General features: G+C 36.3%; 1 protein-coding gene across 2 annotated transcripts; it reads right to left on the reverse strand.

Moving 5' to 3' along the window:
* Window positions 1-1,003: 1,003 nt before the first annotated feature.
* entpd4 (ectonucleoside triphosphate diphosphohydrolase 4) lies at window positions 1,004-26,183 on the reverse strand. 2 transcript variants are annotated; one of them, XM_067395454.1, is made up of 13 exons: window positions 25,956-26,183; window positions 25,381-25,540; window positions 19,930-20,127; window positions 19,641-19,846; window positions 16,149-16,299; window positions 15,965-16,068; window positions 15,256-15,315; window positions 15,014-15,144; window positions 12,661-12,827; window positions 11,374-11,698; window positions 9,065-9,150; window positions 8,750-8,911; window positions 1,004-5,404 (listed from the first exon to the last, which is right to left on the reverse strand). In XM_067395454.1, the coding sequence occupies exons 2-13, from the start codon at window positions 25,386-25,388 to the stop codon at window positions 5,167-5,169; spliced, it is 1,836 nt and encodes a 611-aa protein (XP_067251555.1). In that variant the 5' UTR covers window positions 25,389-25,540; window positions 25,956-26,183; the 3' UTR covers window positions 1,004-5,166. The 2 variants fall into 2 exon arrangements, with proteins under 2 accessions (XP_067251555.1, XP_067251554.1); XM_067395453.1 differs by having other exon boundaries at window positions 14,990-15,144.
* Between the last annotated feature and the right edge of the window lie 467 nt (window positions 26,184-26,650).

Below are 26,650 nucleotides of genomic sequence, written 5' to 3' on the forward strand. Positions count from 1 at the left end.
CTAAATTTGCGAATATCATAATCAAACGTTCAGCGTCAAATCAACTTAATGCCAGTATCTGCTTTCTTGGAGCCTATATAGTCTAACCTACATCACAAATGAGGTGCGAGTTTGGTCTTTTATATCACTGTACGAGTCCATTAAGCTGTGTTAAGAGTTTTATATGTCCTGATGGCAGGGGAATCCTATGACGGATGAGGGAAGCCCTAGTATTACAACACCGCGCTGCGATATAAAGTTAAGGAAACTTATCAACAGAGAGAAATATATGTATATCTCAGATTTAACGTTTGATCTGTACACCAGCATCGGGCAATTACGTTATCTTGTTCACTGGAGAGAAAGCTGTAGCTACACAGGGAAAGTAAGCGTAAATACACTGAATTAAACATAAATGCAGCTTTTGTGTCTTTATCAGCTTTTCTGCATTTATACTGGCCCTGATAATCATCACACATTCACTTACCACTTGCTCCATTTCTGTAAATCCGTTTTTATGAATGAATGATGACTTACTAGCGTTGCTTTGGTCTTCCTAAACAGCCGCTAGCGACACCTGCTGGTGAAGAAGACTAACAGCAGATAGAGATGATGCATCGGCACTCTACTGCTCTTCCTGCAGTTCCCGGATGTGAAATGTTGAATTTTCTGCCGAATTTGAGCCACTGAATTTGTGGAAGCGAATTTGTAAAGTGAAATAAAATGGACTGAAAATTTCTAGTCGAATTTTATAGGTTGTATTTTTAAACAGAATAAATATCTTGGAAGTGAAATTTGAAATGTGAATATGAATTATTTAATTTTTAATAATGAAAATGTGTGTGAAATATTTTTAATTGAAATATTCACAGCTTAAATATACGACTGTGTTGAATTTCATCCCATAAAAATGCAAGCCTTGAAAATACAGTGCATCTAAATGCAAGTACAGCTAATGTAATGCATATTTTTTTTTTTCATTTAGAGCAATTCAACAAGCTTTTTATTTCAAAAACATTTGGCATTAATTTACTTCCATAGTCACTGGTGTTAGCAGATCATACAACATCGTATCAATAAGATCAAACAAATTCACACAAAAAATAGGACCAATTCTCTGAAATGCAAAATGGTTAAGAATTGCCATGAGATTGTATAGTTGTTGTTTTTTTTTATCACCAGGCACTAACAAAGCTAATGTTTTCATAAGTGGAGTCACTTCGGACAGCTGAAGACCACATGTTTGGTCATTTAACATGTTCTCAGGTTTGTTTTGTAACATAAGAATGAGAAAACAGGGGTCAGTCACTCTTTACAGCTCTGAGAGAAGAAAACGAGAAGGGGTTAACCTCTCTGTCCAGAGCACATCGTAAATAAACGACTGGAACAAAGTCGTCTTGATCGTGGACAACTTGTCTTCTAGTCAAGGGTGCCTCTTTCAGTTCAAGACTATGGCGTTTTCACTTATTAAGAGGAAAAAAAAAAACACAAAACACCTTTTTAATTCTTAATCTTTTTATCTTTGACAACAGCAATATTGAAGGAGTTGATGCTTCTTTAACAGCTTGTGTGAATATGATACTTGTGTTTTCACAAATACCAACAATATACAGCAGTGACTGACTGTCCAAAGAGAAGCATCGTCCATGTTAGAGGATTTCTTAAAGAAAAACAAGTCATGGACAACAGAGGCCAAAGAAAAGGGAGAATTTGCACTGAAATGAATGGACCTACACATTCATTCAGGGCACTGTATACCGTTCAAACAATTCCCAAATGGCTTTTAGATGAAAGTTTTGTCATTGGAATCATGTCATAAATACATCCTAGCTAAACCACAAAAGCCTTGCAATGGTACCTTGAAAAATTGTACAAAAATTCATTTTCTTTTAAAAAAGACAGTTCACTCAAAAGTAAATTCTTATCCTCATGTTGTGCTAAACCTGTTGGACCTCTAAAGGAACACAGAGGGTGAATTTGTGAATGTCGGTCATTATTTTCGTTGTAATGAAAGTGAAGAGGACCGTGGCTGTCAAACGAGAAATGTCTCTAAAGTGGCCCATACGACTCGTGCTCTATAGTATATTCTGAAGTCATATGAGAGCTCATGTGAGAAACAGTCCGAAACAAATTGCATTTTAGTGTTTCTCACACAAAACAATTGTTTGACATAAGGAACACTTCATACTTTGAATAAGATCATCCATTTTAAATCTTAAAGCTAATTCATTGTCATTGCGTGCAAAAGTGTGATTAATACATTTCTCAGAATTTATGTCTGTTGCCACCAGAAGGTAGTCACATGGTTTTGGAAGAACATGAGGATGAGAATGTGACAATATATTTTTGGGTGAACCCTTTCTATAAATTGTATGCTGAAATGTGATCTAAACGCTAAGACAAGAAAACGTGAAATATATTGCACCGATTCTCATGATAGAGCTCTACATGTTTAAATATTATCTAGCTTCACCCCCTTGTAAAGTCGATGGAAGCTTGTTTCCGCCACTGAAAAAATAAAAATAAAAAAGGTAATTGAAACTTTCCTGCAATTGCAAATTTACATCTTCTAATTCTCAGTATGAATTGCGAGACATAAATTTGCTATTCTGAGAAAAAAAGACTTTATAACTTGCAATTGCGAGTTTTCATCTCACGATTCAGACTTTTTTCTCGCAACTGCAAGTTTACATCTCACGATTCAGACTTTTTTCTCGCAATTTCGAGTTTACATCTCACGATTCAGACTTTATGCAATTGCGAGTTTACATCTAACAATTCTGACTTTTTTCCTCACAGCTGCGAATTTACGTCTTACAATTGACTTTTTTCTCGCAATTGCACGATATAAAACCGCAGTCGAGTGTTATGAAGTATGAATTGTGAGATATAAATTTGCAATTCTGAGAAAAAAAGTCGGTCTTTACTTCAGAGTTGGAATTTAAAACTTGCAATTGCGAGTTTACATCTCACGATTCAGACTTTTTCACACAACTGCGAGTTTACACCTCACGATTCAGACTTTTTTTATGCAATTGCGAGTTTACACCTCACGATTCAGACTTTTTTTATGCAATTGCGAGTTTACATCTCACGATTCAGACTTTTTTTATGCAATTGCGAGTTTACATCTCACGATTCAGACTTTATGCAATTGCGAGTTTACACCTCACGATTCAGACTTTTTTTATGCAATTGCGAGTTTACATCTCACGATTCAGACTTTATGCAATTGCGAGTTTACATCTCACGATTCTGACTTTTTTTTCACGCAATTGCGAGTTTACATCGAACAATTCGGACTTTTTTCTCACAGCTGCGAATTTACGTCTTACAATTGACTTTTTTCTCGCAACTGCATAATATAAAACCGCAGTCGAGTGTTATGAAGTATGAATTGTGAGATATAAATTTGCAATTCTGAGAAAAAAAGTCGGTCTTTACTTCAGAATTGGAATTTATAACTTCCCTCAGAATTGCATGATATAAAGTTGCAAATGCGAGTTTACATCTCACGATTCAGACTTTCTCGCAATTGCGAGTTTACATCTCACGATTCAGACTTTCTCGCAATTGCGAGTTTACATCTCACGATTCAGACTTTTTTCTCGCAACTGTGAGTTTACATCTCACGATTCAGACTTTTTCACGCAACTACAAGTTTACATCTCACAATTCTGACTTTCTCGCAATCGCGAGTTTACATCTCACGATTCAGACTTTATGCAATTGTGAGTTTACATCTAACAATTCTGACTTTTTTCTCACAGCTGCAAATTTACGTCTTACATTTGACTTTTTTCTCGCAATTGCATGATATAAAACCGCAATCGAGTGTTATGAAGTATGAATTGTGAGATATAAATTTGCAATTCTGAGAAAAAAAGTCAGTCTTTACTTCAGAATTGGAATTTATAACTTGTAATTGCGAGTTTACATCTCACGATTCAGACTATTTCCCTCAGAATTGCATGATATAAGTTGCAATTTCGTGTTTTAAAGTCAGAATTGCGAGGCAAAGTCAGTCTTTTTACTTCAGAATTTGACTTTATAACTTGCAATTGCGAGTTTATATCTCACAATTGCAAGAAAAATAGAACTGTGAGATTAAAAAGTCGAAAGTATCTTTTTTTATATTCTGTGGTGGAAACAAGCTTCCACAGAAGTCTGATGGGTGTAAAAAAAAAAATCAAGGTGCGCATTCATACACATGCTCACAGTCATATACACTCACAGACAAGCAATAAGCATTTCCCATGATAGCAGTAATTCTGACACTGTAACACTGTAATATTTACCACTGAACCATCTTGCACAACCTTGAATAAAAAAAAAAAAAAAAAAATCAGAAGTTATTTCTCGGTCTCCCTCAACATTTCTTCAGAATTTACATAGTGCTTTTTAAAATAAGACAGATGGATATTTAATGTTGTTTACATTTCATGGAAAAGTGTTTAGGTAGAAAAAAAGGTGACCAAAACTTTTGAATCCTATTAGAACTTTCTAAATGTGCCTGCTTTTTTTTACATGCTAAAGGGATTTTAAAACATTAGCTTTCTATCATGATATCCTAGCAGTCCAACTTCAGTGTCTAAAAACCCCAAGAAAAAGAGTTTTGAACAGACAAAAAAAAAAATGTTTTTGGTGTTAAAAACATTTCACATTCGTCCTTTAAAATGAATCTCAATCTGTTTCTCTTTGGCACAACCAAGTCATTTAATAAATGTTCAATTATGCGTAGTCTTGAGTTGAGGCAGCAGCCGGCAGAACCTCGTCTAAACTGTGATGTATATAAATCCAAATTGGGGACACGTACAGTATATAAAACATACTCGATCCTCCTGACCTCTTTCACATTGATAGTGACATTGAAAATCCAAAGGCAGCCTCAGCGTTCCTCACAATAAATAAACAATGAAACATCACAGCTGATCAGAGGCAGTCATACGGTCCAGTCCGGACAAAAACTGGAGCTGCAGTTTTCACATTACAGTGAACGTTCACTGCTCTGGCTGAAAATGTCATACAGAATTTTAGGAAAATGAAAAACTGGCCAGTAGAGGGCCAACATGACGATTGTAGGAGTGGGACACATTTTAAAAAAGCAAAGCGCCTTCATTGGAGAGGTGTGTCAAGAAGGCTCTCCTCCAGTGATTGGCCAGTTGTTTGACTGACAGGCTCCAGGCCCTATAGGGTAACAGGGAGGTCTGGTGAACCCAGGCCCTCTTCCAGCCACTGGACGGAAGCGGAGGCACCGCGGTGGAGTGTGGAGCGGCTGTGTATGCGTCTCAGACGAAGCAGGTAAAGGAGGATGGACAAAACCACCACCAGAAAACAGGCCAGGAAGAGATAGTGGTTATTCATGAAGGAGAAGCTGTGATGCCAGCGAGAGTGAGAGCCCTTCAGACTCTCCTGCTGGATGTCCCTGATCAACCAAAAGACAAAAAAAACATCAAAACTCTGCCATGTACACAATTTTACATTTAATATAATATCTATGCATAATTTTATGATATCTACACACACACACACAAATTACTTTTTGTTTTAATGTGATTTTTGTGTGTTTGTGTGTGTAAATATGGTTAGTAGTAATATGACACTTTTGTAAAAAAAAAAAAAAAGTTAACCAAATATTCTGTCTCCATAAAATGTGCAATAAAATCAAAAGAAGAAAGGATTTTAAAATCCTGTGTGCAATATTATTAAGTGTCAAAAACCTAACATTACATGTCTGTCTCTGAGACACTCGTATTAGCTACAGTGGGTACGGAAAGTATTTAGACCCCCTTAAATTTTTCACTCTTTGTTATATTGCAGCCATTTGCTAAAATAATTTAAGTTAATTTTTTTTCCTCATTAATGTACACACAGCACCCCATATTGACAGAAAAACACAGAATTGTTGACATTTTTGCAGATTTATTAAAAAAGAAAAACTGAAATATCACATGGTCCTAAGTATTCAGACCCTTTGCTGTGACACTCATATACAGCTATGGAAAAAATTAAGAGACCACTTAACATTGATTTCTGAACTTGGAGTGGTCTCTTAATTTTTTCCATAGCTGTATTTAACTCAGGTGCTGTCCATTTCTTCCGATCATCCTTGAGATGGTTCTACACCTTCATTTGAGTCCAGCTGTGTTTGATTATACTGACTGGACTTGATTAGAAAAGCCACACACCTGTCTATATAAGACCTTACAGCTCACAGTGCATGTTAGAGCAAATGAGAATCATGAGGTCAAAGGAACTGCCTGAAGAGCTCAGAGACAGAATTGTGGCAAGGCACAGATCTGGCCAAGGTTACAAAAACATTTCTGCTGCACTTAAGGTTCCTAAGAGCACAGTGGCCTCCATAATCCTTAAATGGAAGACGTTTGGGACGACCAGAACCCTTCCTAGAGCTGGCCATCCGGCCAAACTGAGCTATCGGGGGAGAAGAGCCTTGGTGAGAGAGGTAAAGAAGAACCCAAAGATCACTGTGGCTGAGCTCCAGTGATGTAGTCGGGAGATGGGAGAAAGTTGTAGAAAGTCAACCATCACTGCAGCCCTCCACCAGTCGAGGCTTTATGGCAGAGTGTCCCTACAGAAGCCTCTTCTCAGTGCAAGACACATGAAAGCACACATGGAGTTTGCCAAGATGGTGAGAAATAAGATTCTCTGGTCTGATGAGACCAAGATAGAACTTTTTGGCCTTAATTCTAAGCGGTATGTGTGGAGAAAACCAGGCACTGCTCATCACCTGTCCAATACAGTCCCAACAGTGAAGCATGGTGGTGGCAGCATCATGCTGTGGGGTGTTTTTCAGCTGCAGGGACAGGACGACTGGTTGCAATCGAGGGACAGATCAATGCGGACAAGTACAGGGATATTCTGGACGAAAACCTTCTCCAGAGTGCTCAGGATCTCAGACTGTGCCGAAGGTTTACCTTCCAACAAGACAATGACCCTAAACACACAGCTAAAATAACGAAGGAGTGACTGTTCTTGAATGGCCCAGCCAGAGCCCTGACTTAAACCCAAATGAGCATCTCTGGAGGAGCTAAAAATGGCTGTCCACCAACGTTTACCATCCAACCTGACAGAACTGGAGAGGATCTGCAAGGAGGAATGGCAGAGGATCCCCAAATGCAGGTGTGAAAAACTTGTTGCATCTTTCCCAAAAAGACTCATGGCTGTATTAGATCAAAAGGGTGCTTCTACTAAATACTGAGCAAAGGGTCTGAATACTTAGGACCATGTGATATTTCAGTTTTTCTTTTTTAATAAATCTGCAAAAATGTCAACAATTCTGTGTTTTTCTGTCAATATGGGGTGCTGTGTGTACATTAATGAGGAAAAAAATGAAAAATGATTTTAGCAAATAGCTACAATATAACAAAGAGTGAAAAATGTAAGGGGGTCTGAATACTTTCTGTACCCACTGTAAATGCTACTTCAGGAAAAAGACAGTTGGAAGATGATAATTTACAGGGCAAAGGTGTTATAAACTCATAAAAATTAAATTTTTAGAAATTCTGTTGGCTATTATTTCAATATATTAACTGAACTTTTAGTAGCTGAAGTTGCAAAAATATTTTGAAAAGTAAAAAGTACGTACAAATGTACTATTTTTTGGACTTCGTATATTAGACTCAAAACAAGTGAGTGTACACTACTGTTCAAAAGTTTGGGGTCACTACAATTAAGGAACCACACAAAAAAACAAAAAAAAAAATTCAACATTGTATTTGGTCCGGACCAAAGCAAGTGAACTAGCAGACTTTTAAGGCTGCATTTAAAGAATACAATAAAAACAGTACAATTGTAAAATATTATTACAGTTTAAAATAACTGTTTTCTGTTTGAATGTATATTAAAATGTAATTTATTCCTGTGATCAAAGCTGAATTTTCAGCATCATTACTCCAGTCTTCAGTGTCACATGATCCTTCAGAAATCATTCTAATATGCTGATTTGATGCTCAAGAAACATCTCATCAATGCTGAAAACAGTTGTGCTGCTTCATATTTTTGTGGAAACAGCGATACCCATTTTTCCAGGATACTTTAATGAATAGAAAGTTCAAAAGAACAGAATTTATTTGAAATAGATCTTTTTATAACAATTTAAAAGTATTTTACTTTAATGCATCCTTGCTGAATAAAACAAAGGCTGTTTTGAACAGTAGGTATCTGAAAGTTTAGTAGCTAAAGTACTGTAAATTATTGACGGGGAAAAAAAAACAAAAAAACATTTTGTTGGTTTTAAAAGAAAAGACTTAAAACAAGTGAGTGTATACAGTAGTGGCCAAAAGTGATGTCTGGCCTAGTAAATATCTGTTAAAGATTTTGTAAGCATATTACACTGTTGTGTTTGTAGTCAGCCGTTTTATTTGTGTGATGCAATGAAACATGCTTTTGTGTGGACATCATTTTTGGCCAGACTGCCATACAAAGAAATTATGAACACGTGCAAAAACAAGAGAGAATCAACGAAATATTAATAACTGATTATGTGGTAGTCAATGTATGCTTTTTCCTGAGAGTTTTTTGTTTTTCTATGCATTTTTTCCATAGTAAAATAAAACCTGTGGCTTGCCTTCAAATACATACCTTAACCAAGTTTAATGTTTTGTTCGTCCTTCATCAAAATGTGAGGAAATATTTTAAATTTGGTTTAATCAAACCCGTAGGGCCATTAAAACATGAAACCTCCGGACATGACTTTTGGCCACTATTATAAAAAGGTACAGCTAAAGTCAACCAAGCAAAAATATTGTACCTTAGAGGTAGAAAACGTGTGCGGTACAAAATGGCTCCTAGTGTCCACTGCACTTCTTTGTCATACACCAGCAGGGCCGTCCTGAGATTCTCGTACGCTGCTGGAAACGCGAAACCTGAGTGGAGCACCTCATACATCCACGCAGACTTGAAGCACTGATACCTGCAGGAGGAGAGGAGCGGCCCATTTATACCCTTTTCCAAACTGATCACTGAAATTATGTACAAAGTACTGAGGTGTTCTCTGTAGTATAAAAGTGTAAGGTAGAAAACGAGTAAATGCTGTCTGGATGAAGGTTTTGTATTTTAAACTTACTTCAATCGATGCTGGTCAGCATGTGAGGCGTAAAGACCTCGATCAAAGCGCTCTTTCAAAGTTTTCCACTGGGTGGCACAGTAACTCTGAAATTAAATGGATCAGGTCAATAATAACTTTAAAAACAAATGTGAAACAGCATATGCAACTCATTTTACTCCCCGAGTTCCTGATGGACAAAATCAAGTCCCACCCTACATTTTTTCTTGCCTGAGAAGCTGTTAAACTCGCATATACATCACAATAAGAAAAAAAAAAACACTGTTGCAACTGTTTCATAGCAAGAATATAATCTTGGGTGGTATGGATAAATGGAGATTCATGATTTTTTGGTTTTAAAAGAGATCAAGATTCTCCCACGATTCTGAACAACTAAACAAAATAACATGTTTTTACTAGAGGTTCTTACAAAAGGTTAATTGCTGCAGTCTATTTAAAACGTTTAATGAATCTGAATTAATTATTAAAAAAAAAAAAGTTTTTGAATAAATGATTCAACGACTCAAATACTTCATCGTTTCATTACTGGATGAATCAGCGTTTTTTTTTTTTTTAACAAATCTCTTGAATAAATAATTCAATGCCAATTTTTTTTTAACAGTCACTTATCACCACCTACTGGCATAATGATGTAATCAATACAATCGTTATTTGAAGCACTATCCATGTTACTTTCAAAAGATGACTTAATCTATTTTGATCGCTTACATAGACATCAGTGTTTATATCCGAACTATATTTTATCAGAAGCTCAACTTCATTTTGTACTATAAAGCGGCTATCCAGTGTGTTCATGTTTTCACCCGCAGAGCTCTTACCTCGACGAGCTCAAAACACGAAATGAGTCAAAGACGCGTCCACGCGAATGAAGGCGGAGCCTCAGCGCACACCTCCTATTACGTTATTGTCACTGACCAATGGTAATATGAAGGTGTTTTGCAGCTGAAGCGAACTTTTCCTGAAAGTTCGCTTTGGCAAGCCGTTTCGAACTTCCAAAAAAAACACAAAACGAACTTCGTTTTGGCCTGATTTTGTTCGAAATGACGTCACATCAGTTCATTCTTTGATTTCGTTTGAAGTATGCCAGGGCCTTTATACATGACAGCTGTTCTCTCTGGCTCAACGGCAGCGCCGATGCAGATTTGAATGTTCTGGTGTGATTTTGTCAGTTTTAAAGGATTAGTTCAATTTAAAATGAAAATTATCCCATGATTTACTGTGGATATGCCTTTCTTCTTTCTGATGAACACAATCAGAGTAATAATAAATATCCTGACACATCGAAGCTTTACAATGAACGGGATCAATGAGTATGAAGCTCAAGAAAGTGTCTCCATCCACATCCATCCATCATAAACATACTCCACACGGCTCCGAGGGGTTAATAAAGGCCTTTGTGTAAGAAAAATATCCATATTTAACAAGTTGTAAAGAAAAATATGTAGCTTCCACCAAACCGCCTTCCGTATTCAACTTACGAAACTGACGTCATGTTAGTTACACTTTTTTCCCAAGTTGAATATGGAAGGCGGTCTGGTGGAAGCTACATATTTTTCTTTATAACTTGTTAAATATGGATATTTTTCTTACACAAATACATCACTGTACTTCAGAAGGCCTTTATTAATGGAGGCACTTTCTTGAGCTTCAACCAGGTGGTTTCCGTGTACTGCCATTATAAAGCTTATGAGCATCAGGGAGATTATTAATATAACTCTGACTGTGTTCATCAGAAAGAAGAAAGTCATATACACCTAGGAAGGCTTGAGGGTGAGTAAATCATGGGGTCATTTTCATTTGAAAGCGAACTAATCCTTTAATAGGCATAGACGAATCAATTGCATGGGTGTTTGAATCGAGAATGCGATCTTTTAACAATTGCTGTGACAAAGAATATTTCTTCTAAATTTCTTTCATGCAACACAAAAATGTTCACACTGCTCTTTTTCCATAAATAGAAGCATACTGTCCTTTTTGGAGCTTGACATCCACACTGTGCTTTAAAGGGATAGTTGTATAGTAAAGGGATGAACACAAAAGGAGACATGTTGAAGAATGTTGGGAATCAAACAGTTGCTGGTCCCCTTTGAATTCCACAAAATATATACTATGGAAGTCAATGGGGAGCAGAAACTGAAACAATCTTCTTTTGTGTTCATCAGAAGAAAGAAACTCATAGAGGTTTAGAACAACTTGAGGGTGAGTAAATTATGATTTTACATTTTTGGGTGAACTATGCCCTTTAATTCTATGGAAAAAAGAGCATTGTGAACATACAAAAAAACTCTTCATTTAGCGTTCCAGTGTACCTTAGCAGCATTGGAATATTTGGTGGAGTTGTAGTCTCCTCCCATGCGCAGCACATCTTCAGTACAGTAGTAAAACTCAGAGAAGCCGTAGAACTGGCTATTTGGGAAGTCGATGGGCGGCTGGTAGACTCCATTAAGCGAGGTGTTGGTGTCATTGGTGCGGTTGAGGAACGGCTGGAGCAGCAGACGGCAGCGGTCGAAGTCTCCAGTTCCGCGCAGGTGCACCCTCTGGTCCTGGGGACCCACCTCATCCTGGAGATCAGCTGGGAGGCAGGGGTCGAGGATGGGCGAGTCTGTGCTCTCTCCTTGATGCTGACCCAGGAGCCTAGAGACAGAGGAGAGCAATGAAAAAATGCCAAGAAATGTTGGGAGACAGATCAAATCTTCACTATATATTCGCACAAAATCGGCCATCATCATGAATACTGTCAAGTTTCCCATGACTGGTTAGACTTGTTAAATCCAAGATGTTTTAATCTTTTATGTTAATGGTTGTCATTTAAACTTTTATTCATTGCTGTGAATCAGTTCAAACAGTCGCTTTCAATCAATTGATTCCAAACTGATGTTTGTTTTTGTTATCACTTAATGTTCATCGACACTGGTGCACGTCCTGATATTGCTGAGTTAGATGGGTTCCTGGGTCAACATATTTTGGTGATCCTGGAACAACATTCTAGTCTGAAAATTTAGTCTTAACCCTATTCCTACCCCTACCCATAAGTTATCCCAAAAATCAGAGGGAAATGATAGATGAATAACACTGATGTAGAAGCACCAATTCATGATTTTAAGCCTAAACTTGACATAATCTGTAAACTTGTCCCACAAATCTGATTGGTTGATTTGAATGTTGTTCCAGGATCAACAAAAATCAGCAATATCAGGTTATGCAACACTGGAACAGGAGGTTTTTAATAAATTAAGAAAGTAGATAATATTGCTGTTTATTGATTTTGTAGTGCATATAAAAATGTGAATGAAAATGAAATGCTGTTCCTTGTGTTCATTTGGTCGAAAGTTCAGAATGAAAAACATGCCGAGCAAGCTATATAACTAGTCAGATATTGAACAGCATCAACAGACTAAAAAAAACCTTATTATTTTAACTACATTAATATCGTTTAAAATTTTGGGGCTGGTAAGGTTTTTGAAAAAAAAACTCTTCACACATTAAAAAAAAAAAAAAAAATAATAATAATAATAAGTAAATAAATCTTACTGACCCTAAACTTTTGAACAATAGTGTACATCATCTAACTCGAATTAAAAAAATATTGATCATACTTGTTTTGGATTTGTGTGGTGCTGATGAGGTTTTCCTCATATCTCTGGCGGGCCGCATTTCCTCCGAAACCCAAAAATGTTGAGACATAAACACGGTACACATGTTCTGTTCTGTGAGCGTCGCAGCCCAGGTTAAACTCCGCCAGCAAATTCTTGGCTATCTCTTCCTGGTAGCACAGAGAGAAATATAAGACAGCTGTGGAAAACAGATGTTAACAGAGGTTTCTTCTGAGAAACATCTAAAAAATACAGATCTGCTCTGAAGAATGGCTCAATGAATTGCATTCTTTAAACACAAAGGCAGCAAAGCAGAGGGAGAAGCAGCATCATATTTGTACGGTGACATTTAAAAGAATGTTCGGGGTTCAAGTTGAGCTCTATCAAAAGCATCTGTGGCACGCTGTTGATTACCACAGAAAATAACTGACTCATCCTTCAGGAAAAATTTTAATTTACATTAATGCACTTACAATGGAGGTCTATGGGGCTTCTCTGATTTGATTTTTCTTGCACCATATTTCTGGTATCCAGGAGTTCAAAGAAGAAGACTTCTTACAAAAACTTTTTTTTTTTTTTTTTTTTTAATCTTACCCAAACTTGTGTCTTGACCCATAGACTTCCATTGTAAGTGCATTACTGTAAACATCTGTTGTCGTTTTTACAATATGAGAGATTATGATGAGAATTATTGAGTGGTAATCGTCAGCACAGGTGCTGTCCATGAAGCGTCAAGACTTCTGATCTGAGAACATTCCTTTAATAGCTCACAAGCTCTAATACAGATGCAGAAAAATACTGAAGAACATGACAAAAACATTGAACACTTCATTCTGATTGCATTTGATTCCATCGGCATCCTGTTATATCGGATTAGAGGCCATCAGGATTTGTGCTGAGTTTTCCTCTAAAACTACTAAACATAATTATGTCAAATATTACATTAAGAGAAAGACCCAAATAGCACACATATACACACACACACACACACACACACACAATTTAAGTCTAATATTAGATTATAAAACTCTCCCCAAATTACTGGGATTCAATTAAATGTTCCAATATTGTTTAAAGGGGTCATATCATGAATAAAAGTAGATAAACATGGTTATCTAATTTACACATAGAAACCTTAAAAGGTACAGCAGGAAAAACAGCCTGATTAATTATGAGAGTCAGAGAGAGGTAAGAAATGGTCATCTGAAACAAAACAATCTGATCTTGAGAGGAAATGTAAATAATATTAAGTTTTTTGGTATGCTTTGTTTTTCACAACACAGATTTTTAGAAAAAACTAAGCATGAAGGTCCACGCCTAAACCTAAACCTCAGTGGGCCGCAAGCAGATTGTACGAATCACTCCGAATGCGATCCTACGAATCACTCCGAATGCGATCCTACGAATCACTCCGAATGCGATCCTACGAATCACTCCGAATGCGATCCTACGAATCACTCCGAATGCGATCCTACGAATCACTCCGAATGCGATCCTACGAATCACTCCGAATGCGATCCTACGAATCACTCCGAATGCGATCCTACGAATCACTCCGAATGCGATCCTACGAATCACTCCGAATGCGATCCTACGAATCACTCCGAATGCGATCCTACGAATCACTCCGAATGCGATCCTACGAATAACACCGAATGCGATCCTACGAATCACACCGAATGCGATTGTAGGAATTACTACCAATGAGATGAATTAGGCACCAATTCACAATTTTTAGAAAAGGAAAAAAAAAAAAAAACTAAGCATGAAGGTCCACCACTAAACCTAACCTTCAGTGGGCTGTAAGCAGATGAGCAAATTAGATCGTACTAATTACTCTGAATGAGATTGTACAAATTACTTCAAATTAGGTTGTATGAATTCGTATGAATTAGCCACCAATTCACCAAAATATAAAAGAGTTGCAAAATTTCATGTGTTGAACAAAATAATTAATTTTATTTTATTAATTAATTATTAAACAAAATGTTTGGCATGAGAAAACTTGACTAATATTAAAAGTGGACTTAAAGAAAAAGGGGTGTATAACAAAAACAAAAAAATTGAATGTATAACAAGTGTTGAATATGGTCCCCTTTAAAAAATGACTGCTGAGGAGAGGTTAGTATCGTCTTAGAGCTGAAGCACCATGCTGCTATATGAGCATGCATCAGGCTTATCTCAGTCCAAGGCATCAGTTCAGCAAATTCACCATGGCCTTGTACTGCACTGGGCCAAGGACCACAGAGTACCAGGAGAACAAGAATGAGAGAATGAGAATGACAAAGCCTTGCAGCTTTCAAATATACGGGAAATTGTCATGGATAATAACCTGTTGTGGAGAAGCAAAGCTTACAGTTTTGGGCACTTCGTATGCGATCTGAGTGGAGACGCCGCCCATGTCCAATACGCCGGCCGTACGCTTGCGCACCAGCGTCTCCTGCTGGTCACTGCCAGGAACCTGCACCTCCACCACTGCCTCATGTTCTGAGACACAAGTCAAGAAAATATAAAAAAAAGGAGAAGCGTGTGCCTGAAAAAAATCTTTTGTAGGGCATTTAAAATGTTAAGAAAGAAGAAAATGACAATATCTCTTACCATCCTCAACATGATTGAATCGGCCCAGAACAAAGTTGATACCTATCCATGCATATACTCCTGCAAAAATAGAAAATAAACAAATCAACAGAATTCAGATTTTCACTTAAAATCAGCACAAAAAAAATGCGGACAGTACGATTTTTTTTTTTTTTTTTTTTTTTTTTTTTTTTTTTAAGAAATACTTTTATTCAGCAAGGATGTATTAAACGGATCAAAAGTGACATTAAAGACATTTAATGTTACAAAAGATTCTAATTTCAAATTAATGTTGTTCTCTTTAACTTTCTATTCATTCATACTCAAAAGTATCAAAGATTCCATAAAAAATTAAACGACTGTTTTCAACATTGATAATAATCAGAAATGTTTCTTGAGCAGCAAATCATCATATTAGAATGATTTCTGAAGGATCATGTGACACTGAAGACTGGAGTGATGATGCTGAAAATTCAGCTTTGATCACAGGAATAAATTTTAACATAGATTCACATAGAAAACAGTTATTTTACATTGTAATAATATATCACGATATTACTGTTTTACTGTAATTTTGATCTAATACATACAGCCTTAGTGAGCACAAGATGCACAAAAAATTTCCCGATCCCAAACTTTTGAACTTTAGTGTAGATTTGTGCAACATTTGAATTAACCCTTGCATTTACGAACTGATGACTCCAGAGATGGTCTAGAACGTGGTTCTTACCTTCCTGTTTGCCTGAGATAACTTCCACATGGGAGTCGGAGAACAGGAAGTTGAAATTCACAGGAATGTCAGTCCGCAAATCCTCCAGCAGGGCCTCCTGCTGGCTGCAAAAAAAACACAATCTCTTAGCACAGGTGGCGGCTTTCCCACAGCATGCATCTAATATGAGGGTGTGATTGAACACCTTTCAGGCAGGACTCTCATTCCCGCAGTGCAGAGGATGTAGAGAGGCGTTTCCTGGTGCTTGTTTTTAGGGATGTGCTGAGCAGCAAAGCTCAGCAGAGGGCTAATGTAGTCGCTGGCCTTGTCTGGAGTGGATGCATACTCTGAGATACCTGAACAGAACACAAATGGTATTATTTGTAGGGCTGGGTATTGACACAAACTTCATAATTCAATTATAATTCACAAGCTCTTGATTAGTTTCGATTCACTACTGATTAATTTGGATATATTTTAGGTAAAGTATCGATCTAGTAGTTTAGCTAAAATCTCTCTCAACTAAAGCTGTAAACTATATAGGGAACCCTGTAAGTTGGTTCAGTACTATAATATTAAAGGTTAAAATTATCAACAGAGACCAATTGCTATTATATTTTTTAATAATTAAAACTCAAATTGCGCAGAAGACAGTTTTTTTATAATACCCGTTTTCATGATGGATTTTATTCAAACAAAGATATTATTAAGTAAAAATTTAAATATGAATAATATAGTGCATTTAATATATATAATATGTATATATATATACAGTCAAACCCAAAAGTATTCAGACACCTTGAACATTTCATTCATTAACCCTTAAATGCATGACTGTTTCGCCAATCATTCTTACATATTCGGGTCTTTATCGACCCGGATCAATATCTAACACAGAAGGATCTCTACCTGTCACGATAATATAAAACTCCTCTGATATTAGAGTAACAATTACAGAAGAATAAAATAAAGCATATTTTGTTACCTTTTGGAGCTTGAAAGGGCTCAGTTTGAGCAGATGTTTTATACCATCATCACTGTCCTCGTCAGAGCTCATTTTCCCAGTAAATTCAGCAAATAATAGGCTAGTTTTATGTTTGAGGTCACGAACATGAGCCCATTTACGATCTCAAACATATTCTCAAAACTATATAATTTTCAACATCTTCAAAATCAATATTTCGATCGCTAACAGCTTCACCAGATCCATCCAGTAACAATTACAGTCATATTTGATTGTGTTAAATATGTCAGTACTTGCTCTGCAGTAAATCGCTGAGCCATTTCATGTTTTTCTTATTATTTTGTTTTCTGTCTGAATGAGTTGTCACTTCAGCATTGTGTATCAGACATTGCCACCTTGTGGAATAAAGGTGAATTGCAATTATTCCATCATCTAAGATTCAATTATTGTTGTGCAGAAAAAAATATAAGTACACTCATACACACCTCGGGTCGTTTGCAACCCTAGACAATTTTTACAAAAAAATTAATACAAAAATAGGCATTCTTTTATAATTTTATGATTTTTTTTCTTGTTATATTCTTTATAATAAATTGATTGAGGAATACCTAGAAGTCTAACTTTAAAAAATTAACGAGTAGGAGGGTAGTGAATGACGTCCCGGGTCACTAAAGACCCGAGGTATGCATTTAAGGGTTAATACAGTTTATTCACTATAGTTTAAAAAAATGGTAATAAAATATGACGATCTCAGAGTTAAACTGTGTCAGAAAAATTTATCTTAATTATGTCAGATAACACTTAAGCAGAACATGGTCCGGTCAAACTGACTGAATAATTTTTGGTCCCAAATTTTAATTAATTTTACTGGTAGTCCACTGTATGAAGAATTTTTGGGTATAATATGTCACAGTTTACTTTATTTTGTTATCCTCACTTACATAAATGAACTATAGTGTCCTGCACACACTAGTAAAAATATATCAAAAATATCAAAAATGTCTGAATAATTTTTGGTTTGACTGTATATGTAATACAGTGCATACCTGCTGACTTATTGTTTACAAGTTGTTATTATTGATGTCTTTCCGGTTGAATCACTGAATGAGTGATTACATGAGATATGATTTCAATTGTAGTGTTTCTTTTAGCATATACCGCCTGACGTTCATTCATGTTTAATAGGAAAGAAATGATCAGTTCCGTCACATTACATTAAAGAGAGCGATTTATTATTTTGTGATAAAACTGATAGAATTTGAAAGCTGAGATTTAGTTTTATATCAAAAGTAAAGCGTATTATTGGATGATAGGCACAGTTCAAGTAATATTTAGAGAAGTTTTATTCACAGAGTAAACAGCAGAGATTAAGTGATAAATTATTGCGATTTAAGAAATGATACTGGTTCATTAAATTGAGAATAGATTAAAATCAAAATCAATATTGTCAACCCAACCTTGATCATTTCGAGTGGTTGATATTTGGCGTTTTTTAATTATTGGCATAGACTGTTTTTCTGTTTGGCTGATATGTGGAAGCAGGACATTTATTTTGACAGTGTTTAAGTTTGAAAAAAGAATGGCAATGCCTGCTCCCTGGCCACCCTGCTTTCTAAAGCTGCATTTAAACTGCGGATTTTGATGCCCAATTCTGATTTGTTGACTTTATCTGATTTTTTTGATGACCAGCTTACATCTTTTAAAAGTGACCCATATCCAATATCTGCATTTCAATTATACACTTGGTGAAACAGCCCAAGTAGGGATGCAACAACTAATCAATAAAATCGATAATAATAATGAAAACAGTCGACAACGAATGTCACTATCCATTAGTCGCATCAAATTACAGCACTACCACTGACTGAATAATGCATTTCTATGGATAGAAATGCATCTAAAAATAGTGGAGGAAACAGAGTGAGCTGCTGCGGGAAAGGTACGTGAACCACGCTGCCCAAAACATGAGAATTATTTATTTTAAGCCTCAAGCTAATGCGTTAGCATAATGTTTAACATGGCTTGCCCCATCAGGCGCTTTGACAGATGCATTTGCCATTTAATGTGTGATATGTTTCCACTGTGTAAAACTTTAATTTTAAGGTTATATCCTTATAATTCACGCAAGTATTTCCATTTTGCATCGTTCTGACAGTCTGTGTTAAACTTTACTGAAGTCAAACAGACAGGACGCATTAGAGAGGGAGAAAATTAAAATTCAGCGCAAAAATATTCATTTTGATTTTCAATATTCATCTGTTTTTGGACGTTAAATTTGGTTTTAAAAGTCAACATGTCATTCAAGTGTTTTATGAGAGTAGTAACTGTAAAGGGATAACAGTGTGTAATTGAATATAAACGTAAGACATTTCTTATATTTACAGGAGTGAACGTGTGTGTTCCTGCAGAACAGTCATCTTATCTGAGTTTGTGTTTTTATTTATCATCTTTATTATCATCTTCATTTTTAATGTAATGTAACCTTTTTTCTTTTTTACTTAAAAGCTCTTTTGCATACAATATAGATATATTCACTAAATATGTTTTCACAGCATTCAGTTGGAACTTTGTTTGAAGGACAGCATTGCACAGGATGTGAAGTTGTGTGTTTTGTCAATAAAAAAACCCACTTTTTTTATGATTAATCAAATAAATGGCCAACTAATTGTTGCTTGACCACTAACTATTTAACCATTTCAGGCCAGGATTCTACTCATTCAATCCCATACTGACCTGGCTTGATCTTCATCACTACAGGCTTCCTGTGCTTGTCTCGCATCTGTTTGATGTCTAGGAGCTCGTGCAGGTTGCCGTTGTGCCGGGGCCATGTGTATACGAACACGCGGGAGCCACTACTTCCACAGTCCACCACCAGCCCGTAGTTCAGGTTGGGGTTATTGGTGTCCGTGGCCTCCATGTCTGGCACCCGACCCAAACGTCTAGAGGAGACACAATGGTCACGAAGATTAGGTTTACAGAGATGCGTAACAGAAATAAGAGTAGTGATCAGAAGTGATTTTACGTGTGGAGGTGCCTGTCCTCTCTCATCCAGCTGTACTGGCCCTTCCCCGTGACCAGCAGCAGGTACAGCAGCCCCATCACACCAGCCAGCAGACCCAGCAGCAGCAACTGCCTGAAGGAGGGCAGCAGAAACCGGGGCAGCACCACTGGAGACAGGCTGAAGTGCCAGGATGCTGGAAACAGGCAGGAAATGCTAATCCTGTAGGGAAAAAAGAAATGATGAGCAATGCATCTCTATGGTAACTGGATCCTCTTAGCTTGGCTAAAATTGGAAAAGAGATGCACTGAAAAAGAAAGATTTGTGTTGCCTGTGTTTACATCCAAACATGAAAATTAATCATCAATTATTCACTCTCATGTCATTCCAAAACCATAATTCCAAAATCATCTTCGAAATACAAATGAAGGTATTTTTAAAGAAATCCATATGAATCAAGCGGTTTAATTCAAGTCTTCTAAATTAAATCAGTTCATCATATTAAGTGAATGAGTCTCTTCAGAAGACTTGGATTGAACCGCTGCATTCATATGGATTTATTTTACGTATCAAACCGTCAAAATTTTAGGTGAATAGACTTCCAATGGAAAGACTGAAATCTCTCAGATTTCTTTAAGATCTCTTTATGAGTTTTGGGTAAACGGACATTCAATGGACTAACAAATCTCAGATTTCACTAAAAATATCTTCATGTGTGTTCTGAAGATGAACAGAAGTCTTACAGATTTGGGAAGATATGCGGGTGAGTAAATGATGAGAGTTTTCATTTTTGGGTGAACTAACCTTTTAATTATATGAGCTAAGACAACAATTGCTGAACACTTTATTACATCTTAATTTCATTGTGTTAAGCACATTTAAATGTGTAAAATTAAAGCTGAATTAGGGTATGTTTACACATGTACTAAAAATTGACAGTTTATCCTGTTTTTTGCATACAGATGACAATGTTGTCAAAACGATGCCATTTACACAGATCTACAAAAAAAATAAACATCGTTGTATTCTGTTGCCAGGCCAGTAGATGGCGATGTCACTTTGTAAAGAAACACTACGGCCTATAGACTGAACACGTATTACGGTCAGTTTTCAAATTTATATTTTTGTAGTTTACACGGAGACAATAATGGTATCGTTTTAAAAAACTTGCACTTTGAAATCCTTTTTTAAAAGTTTGCATTTTCCGGCCCCCAAAATGCAGTTGTCATGTAAATGAACGGCCAAAACACATAAAAAGTTGTCCATGCTTAGTTGAAAACGGTGTTGTGTAAATGGCCCATTAATCCATTTGTATTTGGATGACATGAATCATTTTTGTTGCATTAACTGAAACTGCATGGATGCATTTACAGCTCCAAGCATGCTTTGCATAGGACTGAATTGGGAGAGTAAATGCTGAAACTATGTGTTATTTTATGCACATTTAAGTCACATTAAAAATCAAAATTGACAATTCTTTTTTTTTTTATTGACTGTATTGCAGTATTTATTATAAATTATTAATCCTTGCAAAACCATAATTTTTTTCAATTCATGTGCCTCGTAATAATCTCTTCTCTGATGACATGTTTACTGGCGTGAGGGCGAGGCAACCTGTCACTAGAGATCGACCGAGATATATATATATATATATATATATATATATCGATTTACCAATATTTTCCCCGATATTTAAGAATTTTACCATAATCAGATATCGGTTTTGTAATATCTGATTTACCGATAAACGCTGTGGGTCTTGAGGGCGTTTTGAGAATTGCGCACAGGATCGTCATTATAGTGCATCTGAGGGGAGACGAGGCAACGGCGTGCACATGTAAAGTATACTAACCTGCTTTGCTGTAATTAGTCAACTTCATTTAACATAACAGCCATTAATGCACAAATTAGTGTGTTACATAAAAGCCTGAAATGTAGCTAGTTTATGCAGTGTATGTAGTTTTATGCATGTAGTTTATGCAGTTTATGTAGCTATTTCTTAGAGACAAGCTCACGGAGCCATGTAAGATAATCCGTCAAGTCCTGTCCAAATAAAGATGTAACTTTGCATGAATTAAATAATACAGCCATGAATGAGCACATGTAGGAAATAAAAGTGCTGCATGTAATTCTCTCTCTGTTGTCTGTGCTCATCATTAGTCTCGTGAAGTCGTCTGCATTTTGCTGTTCATTCAGCGAATTGATGCTCAGGAAATGCTCCTTGGCCACCGCATGTAACTTTTAACAAGATTCACTTGTTTAAAACACTGTAATTATATAAACATTTACTATATAACCATTAATTCACTAATAAACATCCAAGTAAACACAACTCTATGGAAATTAATTATTCGTTATCTCCGCGAGCGATCGCAGTTTGAGTATAGTTATTTGTAAATGCATAAACAGCACTTTGTCAGCAGATATTTCATAATCTAGAATGACAAAAACATTATTAATAATTCTGATATAACATACCAGTTGAGAAATGCAATAAAATACAATGTTTTGTTTGTTATATTCCGATATTCCAGAGATTATTCAGTTATTTAACATTATCCAGTGAATTATTCTTCACTCTTTACTTTAGCCTATTAAACATCTTATAAATCTACTAAAACTGTAGTTTAAAATGAAGTATTACATTTCTGCTGTTGATATGACTCCGGTCTTTCATTTATTTTCTCCATTTGAAAACATTAGACATTCTACATTTATTTTGCTTATTGTTAAAGGGATAGTTCACCCAAAAATGAAAATTTGATGTTTATCTGCTTACCCCCAGTGCATCCAAGATGTAGGTGACTTTTTTGCTTCAGTCGAACGCAAATTATGATTTTTAACTGCAACCGCTGCCGTCTGTCAGTCAAATAATAGCAGTAGATGTGAACTTCAACTATAACAGTAAATAAAACTTGCTTAGACAAATCAAAATTAAAACCTGCGGCTCGTGACGACACAGTAATGTCCAAAGACACGAAACGATCGGTTTGTGCGAGAAACCGAACATTATTTATATAATTTTTACCACTAATACACCACTATGTCCAACTTCGTTCAGCTTCCTGTTAGTGAGGTCAAAAAACGCGTTGTGATGACGGAAGTGATGTCTCGCCCATATACTTCAATGAGCGCGAGACATCACTTCCGTTGTCAGAGCGCGATCAGACCTCACTAGCCGGAAGCTGAACGAAGTTGGACATAGTGGTGTATTAGAGGTAAAAAATTATATAAATACTGTTCAGTTTCTCGCACAAACCGATCGTTTCGTGTCTTAGGACATCAATGTGCCGTCACGAGCCGCAGGGTTTAATTTGGATTTGTCTATGGAAGTTTTTTCGACTCTTATTGTTCAAGTTCCCAATCACTGCTATTATTTGACTGACAGATGGCAGCGGTTGCAGTTAAAAATCATAATTTGCGTTCGACTGAAGAAAAAAAGTCCTCTACATCTTGGATGCCCTGGGGGTAAGCAGATAAACATAAAATTTTCATTTTTGGGTGAACTATCCCTTTAACATTAGTGTTGCTGCTGATGCTTTTTATAAATAAAAATATTTTTGTAATATGAAGATTAAAATGAACAATTTATTGGTGTATAAATAAGATTTGTTTTCTATGCAAGGAGGGAGTGATTGTTATAAATAAAATGGTTTGTTCAGTTCAGTGTTGTAATCGTGTCAAAAACAGAAGTATAACAGTAAATAAATATGGGTTCTGCATATCGGTTATCGGGCACAAACACAAAAACAATCTGTATCGGTTCTTAAGGTAGTCAATCACTACCTGTCACTCACATGAGATCCACCAATAGCAAACCACAACCATCCAATCAATGCCTGATGGTTAAAATCAAGCCACACCATACTTTTTTTTCTTGCTTGAGAAGCCGTTTCACTAAGATATAGGTCACAATAGGTAAATAAAGACAACCGCAATCTCCGTTTCATGCCGATTTTTAAGTATAGCGATATATGAAGCTCAGCTCACACAGAAGTTGCTTTCAAACCAATCAGCTTTCTAATGGTCAACCCAGTGAATTCAAGTGACCAACTTGAACCCGTTGTGAAATCTGCTTGGCGAATTCTTTCACCCTCACGCGATCCTGATTCCAATTTAAATGACCGGATTTTGGCGAACAACAGCAAATGTGTTTAATGTTCAGTTATATTGGATATTTAAGAGTTTTTATTGTTGAAGTTTTTGTGGTTACCATTGTACTGAAGAGCAGAGCTTTTGGTAAGACTGTAGAAAGTTTATATGATGACTACTGTGTTTTTTTTTGTTTTTTTACTTCATTCAATGTACATGCTATGCTAATGTCAGAGCAGTGTCAAACTAAAAATGTTTGTCTAAAATTAAAGAGATAGTTCACCCAAAAATGAAATTAATGTCATTAATTACTCACCCTCATGTCGTTCCACACCCGTAAGACCTTCATTAATCTTCAGAACACAAATTAAGATATTTTTGGTGAAATCCGATGGCTCCGTGACATTTCCTCTCTCAAGATCCATTAATGTACTAAAAACATGTTTAAATCAGTTCATGTGAGTACAGTGGTTCAACCTTAATATTATAAAGCAACGAGAATATTTTTGGTGTGCCAAAAAACAAAGAACAAAATAATGACTTATATAGTGATGGCCGATTTCAAAACACTGCTTCAGGAAGCTTCGGAGCGTTATGAATCTTTTGTGTCGAATCAGTGATTCAGATCACGTGTCAAACCGCCAAACTGCTGAAATCACGTGATTTTGGTGCTCTGAACCGCTGATTCGACACACTGATTCATAACACTCCGAAGCTTCCTGAAGCAGTGTTTTGAAATCGGCCATCACTAAATAAGTCGTTATTTTGTTTTTTTTTGGCGCACCAAAAATATTCTCATCGCTTTATAATATTAATATTGAACCACTGTACTCACATGTACTGATTTAAATATGTTTTTAGTAGATTAATGGATCTTGAGAGAGGAAATGTCATTGCTGGCTATGCAGGCCTCATTGAGCCATCAGATTTCATCAAAAATATCTTAATTTGTGTTCCGAAGATTAATGAAGGTCTTACGGGTGTGGAACGATGAATGAAGGTCATACAGGTGTAGAACGACATGAGGGTGAGTAATTAATGACAGAATTTTCATTTTTGGGTGAACTAACCCTTTAAGTGGATTTTACTTCATTCTATGAGTAAAGTGTACTTGAAAAACCTTAGTATAAAAACTTAACTTATAAAAATCTCACTCATATTTTCCATGAATAATGAATCGTTCACAATAAGGTCAGGATTGTGCATTTAGAAAGTAAAAAGCATCTATTCTTATTTAATGTTGACTTTAAGCGTTTGTCAAGCTGAAGAAACATCATTGATAACAATAATCATGTATTTGCCATTACATACATCAGATTTAACATATCAACTTTTCCCATTTGAGAAAACCCCTTCCCTCAAAATACTTCAGTTTGTACTTGCCTTCCCATCGCTGGAGTAGATGAACAGGTGAAGTGGACGAATCAAACCTTCTCTATACAGGTGTATTCCTCCATGACGTCATGTTTCAAGTCATCATCATCATCATCATCATCAGGGGCTCTCACACATGTGCAGGTGTGCTGAGGAGACGTGGCATGTCCTGACAGCAGGAAGTGAAATAACCGCATCAGCACAAGTTCACTTGTCGACAGAAGTGCACATGTCTAGCTCGAGATCACAATTAATGTCTTTGACTTCTATCTAGTTAGCTGCCTACACAGACATCATTCAGCAGCTCTTCCGAAGGCGCCTATGAGCCCCATAATGTACGATTCGAACACATCCTTAATGCTGTCTAGGTAGGGAGCTCACTAGATTGTGAAACACAACCACAGATACCGTCTAATCACAAGCTGTGCGCTTCTCAGGCCGAGAACAGCTTCAATGATAAAGAGATCTCTATTTGATACATAAGAGTAGGTCAGTGAGGTTGTGGAGAGGCAGACTGGAGTCAGTAAAAGCTGTCAGAAGTGTGTCCTCTGATCAGATAAATATCTGTATGAAAATGTTCTCACCGTTCGGCTACATCTGCTGCGGATGCGTCAATAATACAGGCATCCTCTGAGATTAATGGATTCAACAGTCCAAGAATTGAAATCCTCTCGGTGAACACATAAATATGGCACTTTAATTCTTCTGGTAGTGAGTGATGATAGTTGAAATTTGGCCGAGAAAAGCCTCTAATTCCCGGTAGTTACCGAGCAACAGCTCAGTTCAGTAGTAAAGACGGTTAGTGCGCATGCGCGTCGATGCCGGAAGCTTGTGTCTGCGTGTACACTACTGCTCTGACGTCACTTTGCGTTTCCAATTTGTCACTAGACATTTAGATTTGGCAAAATATTTTATTCTTAAATGTCAATTCTCCTCTACAATACACAAATTTAACAACAATTAATTACTTTACCTAATTATGGCACTTAATTGTAAAAAAAAAAATTGTATGATGAACTTCTGAATGTAACTTAACCCATTGCCTCTGTATGTTTAATTGTGTGTGTGTGTGTGTGTGTGTATATATATATAATATATACACACACACACACATTTATAAATAATTTATAATGATTATATAATTATTTATAATTTATAAATAATAACATCTTGTATATAATATATATTTTTTAAAAGCATAAAAAAACATGATGAAGATATAATTAAATTTGAAGTTTTATTAAGTGTTAACAATGAGATTATGTGGTTTTTATAATCA

The sequence above is a fragment of the Chanodichthys erythropterus genome, chromosome 9 (genome assembly GCF_024489055.1).
Source record: "Chanodichthys erythropterus isolate Z2021 chromosome 9, ASM2448905v1, whole genome shotgun sequence".
NCBI lineage: Eukaryota > Metazoa > Chordata > Actinopteri > Cypriniformes > Xenocyprididae > Chanodichthys > Chanodichthys erythropterus.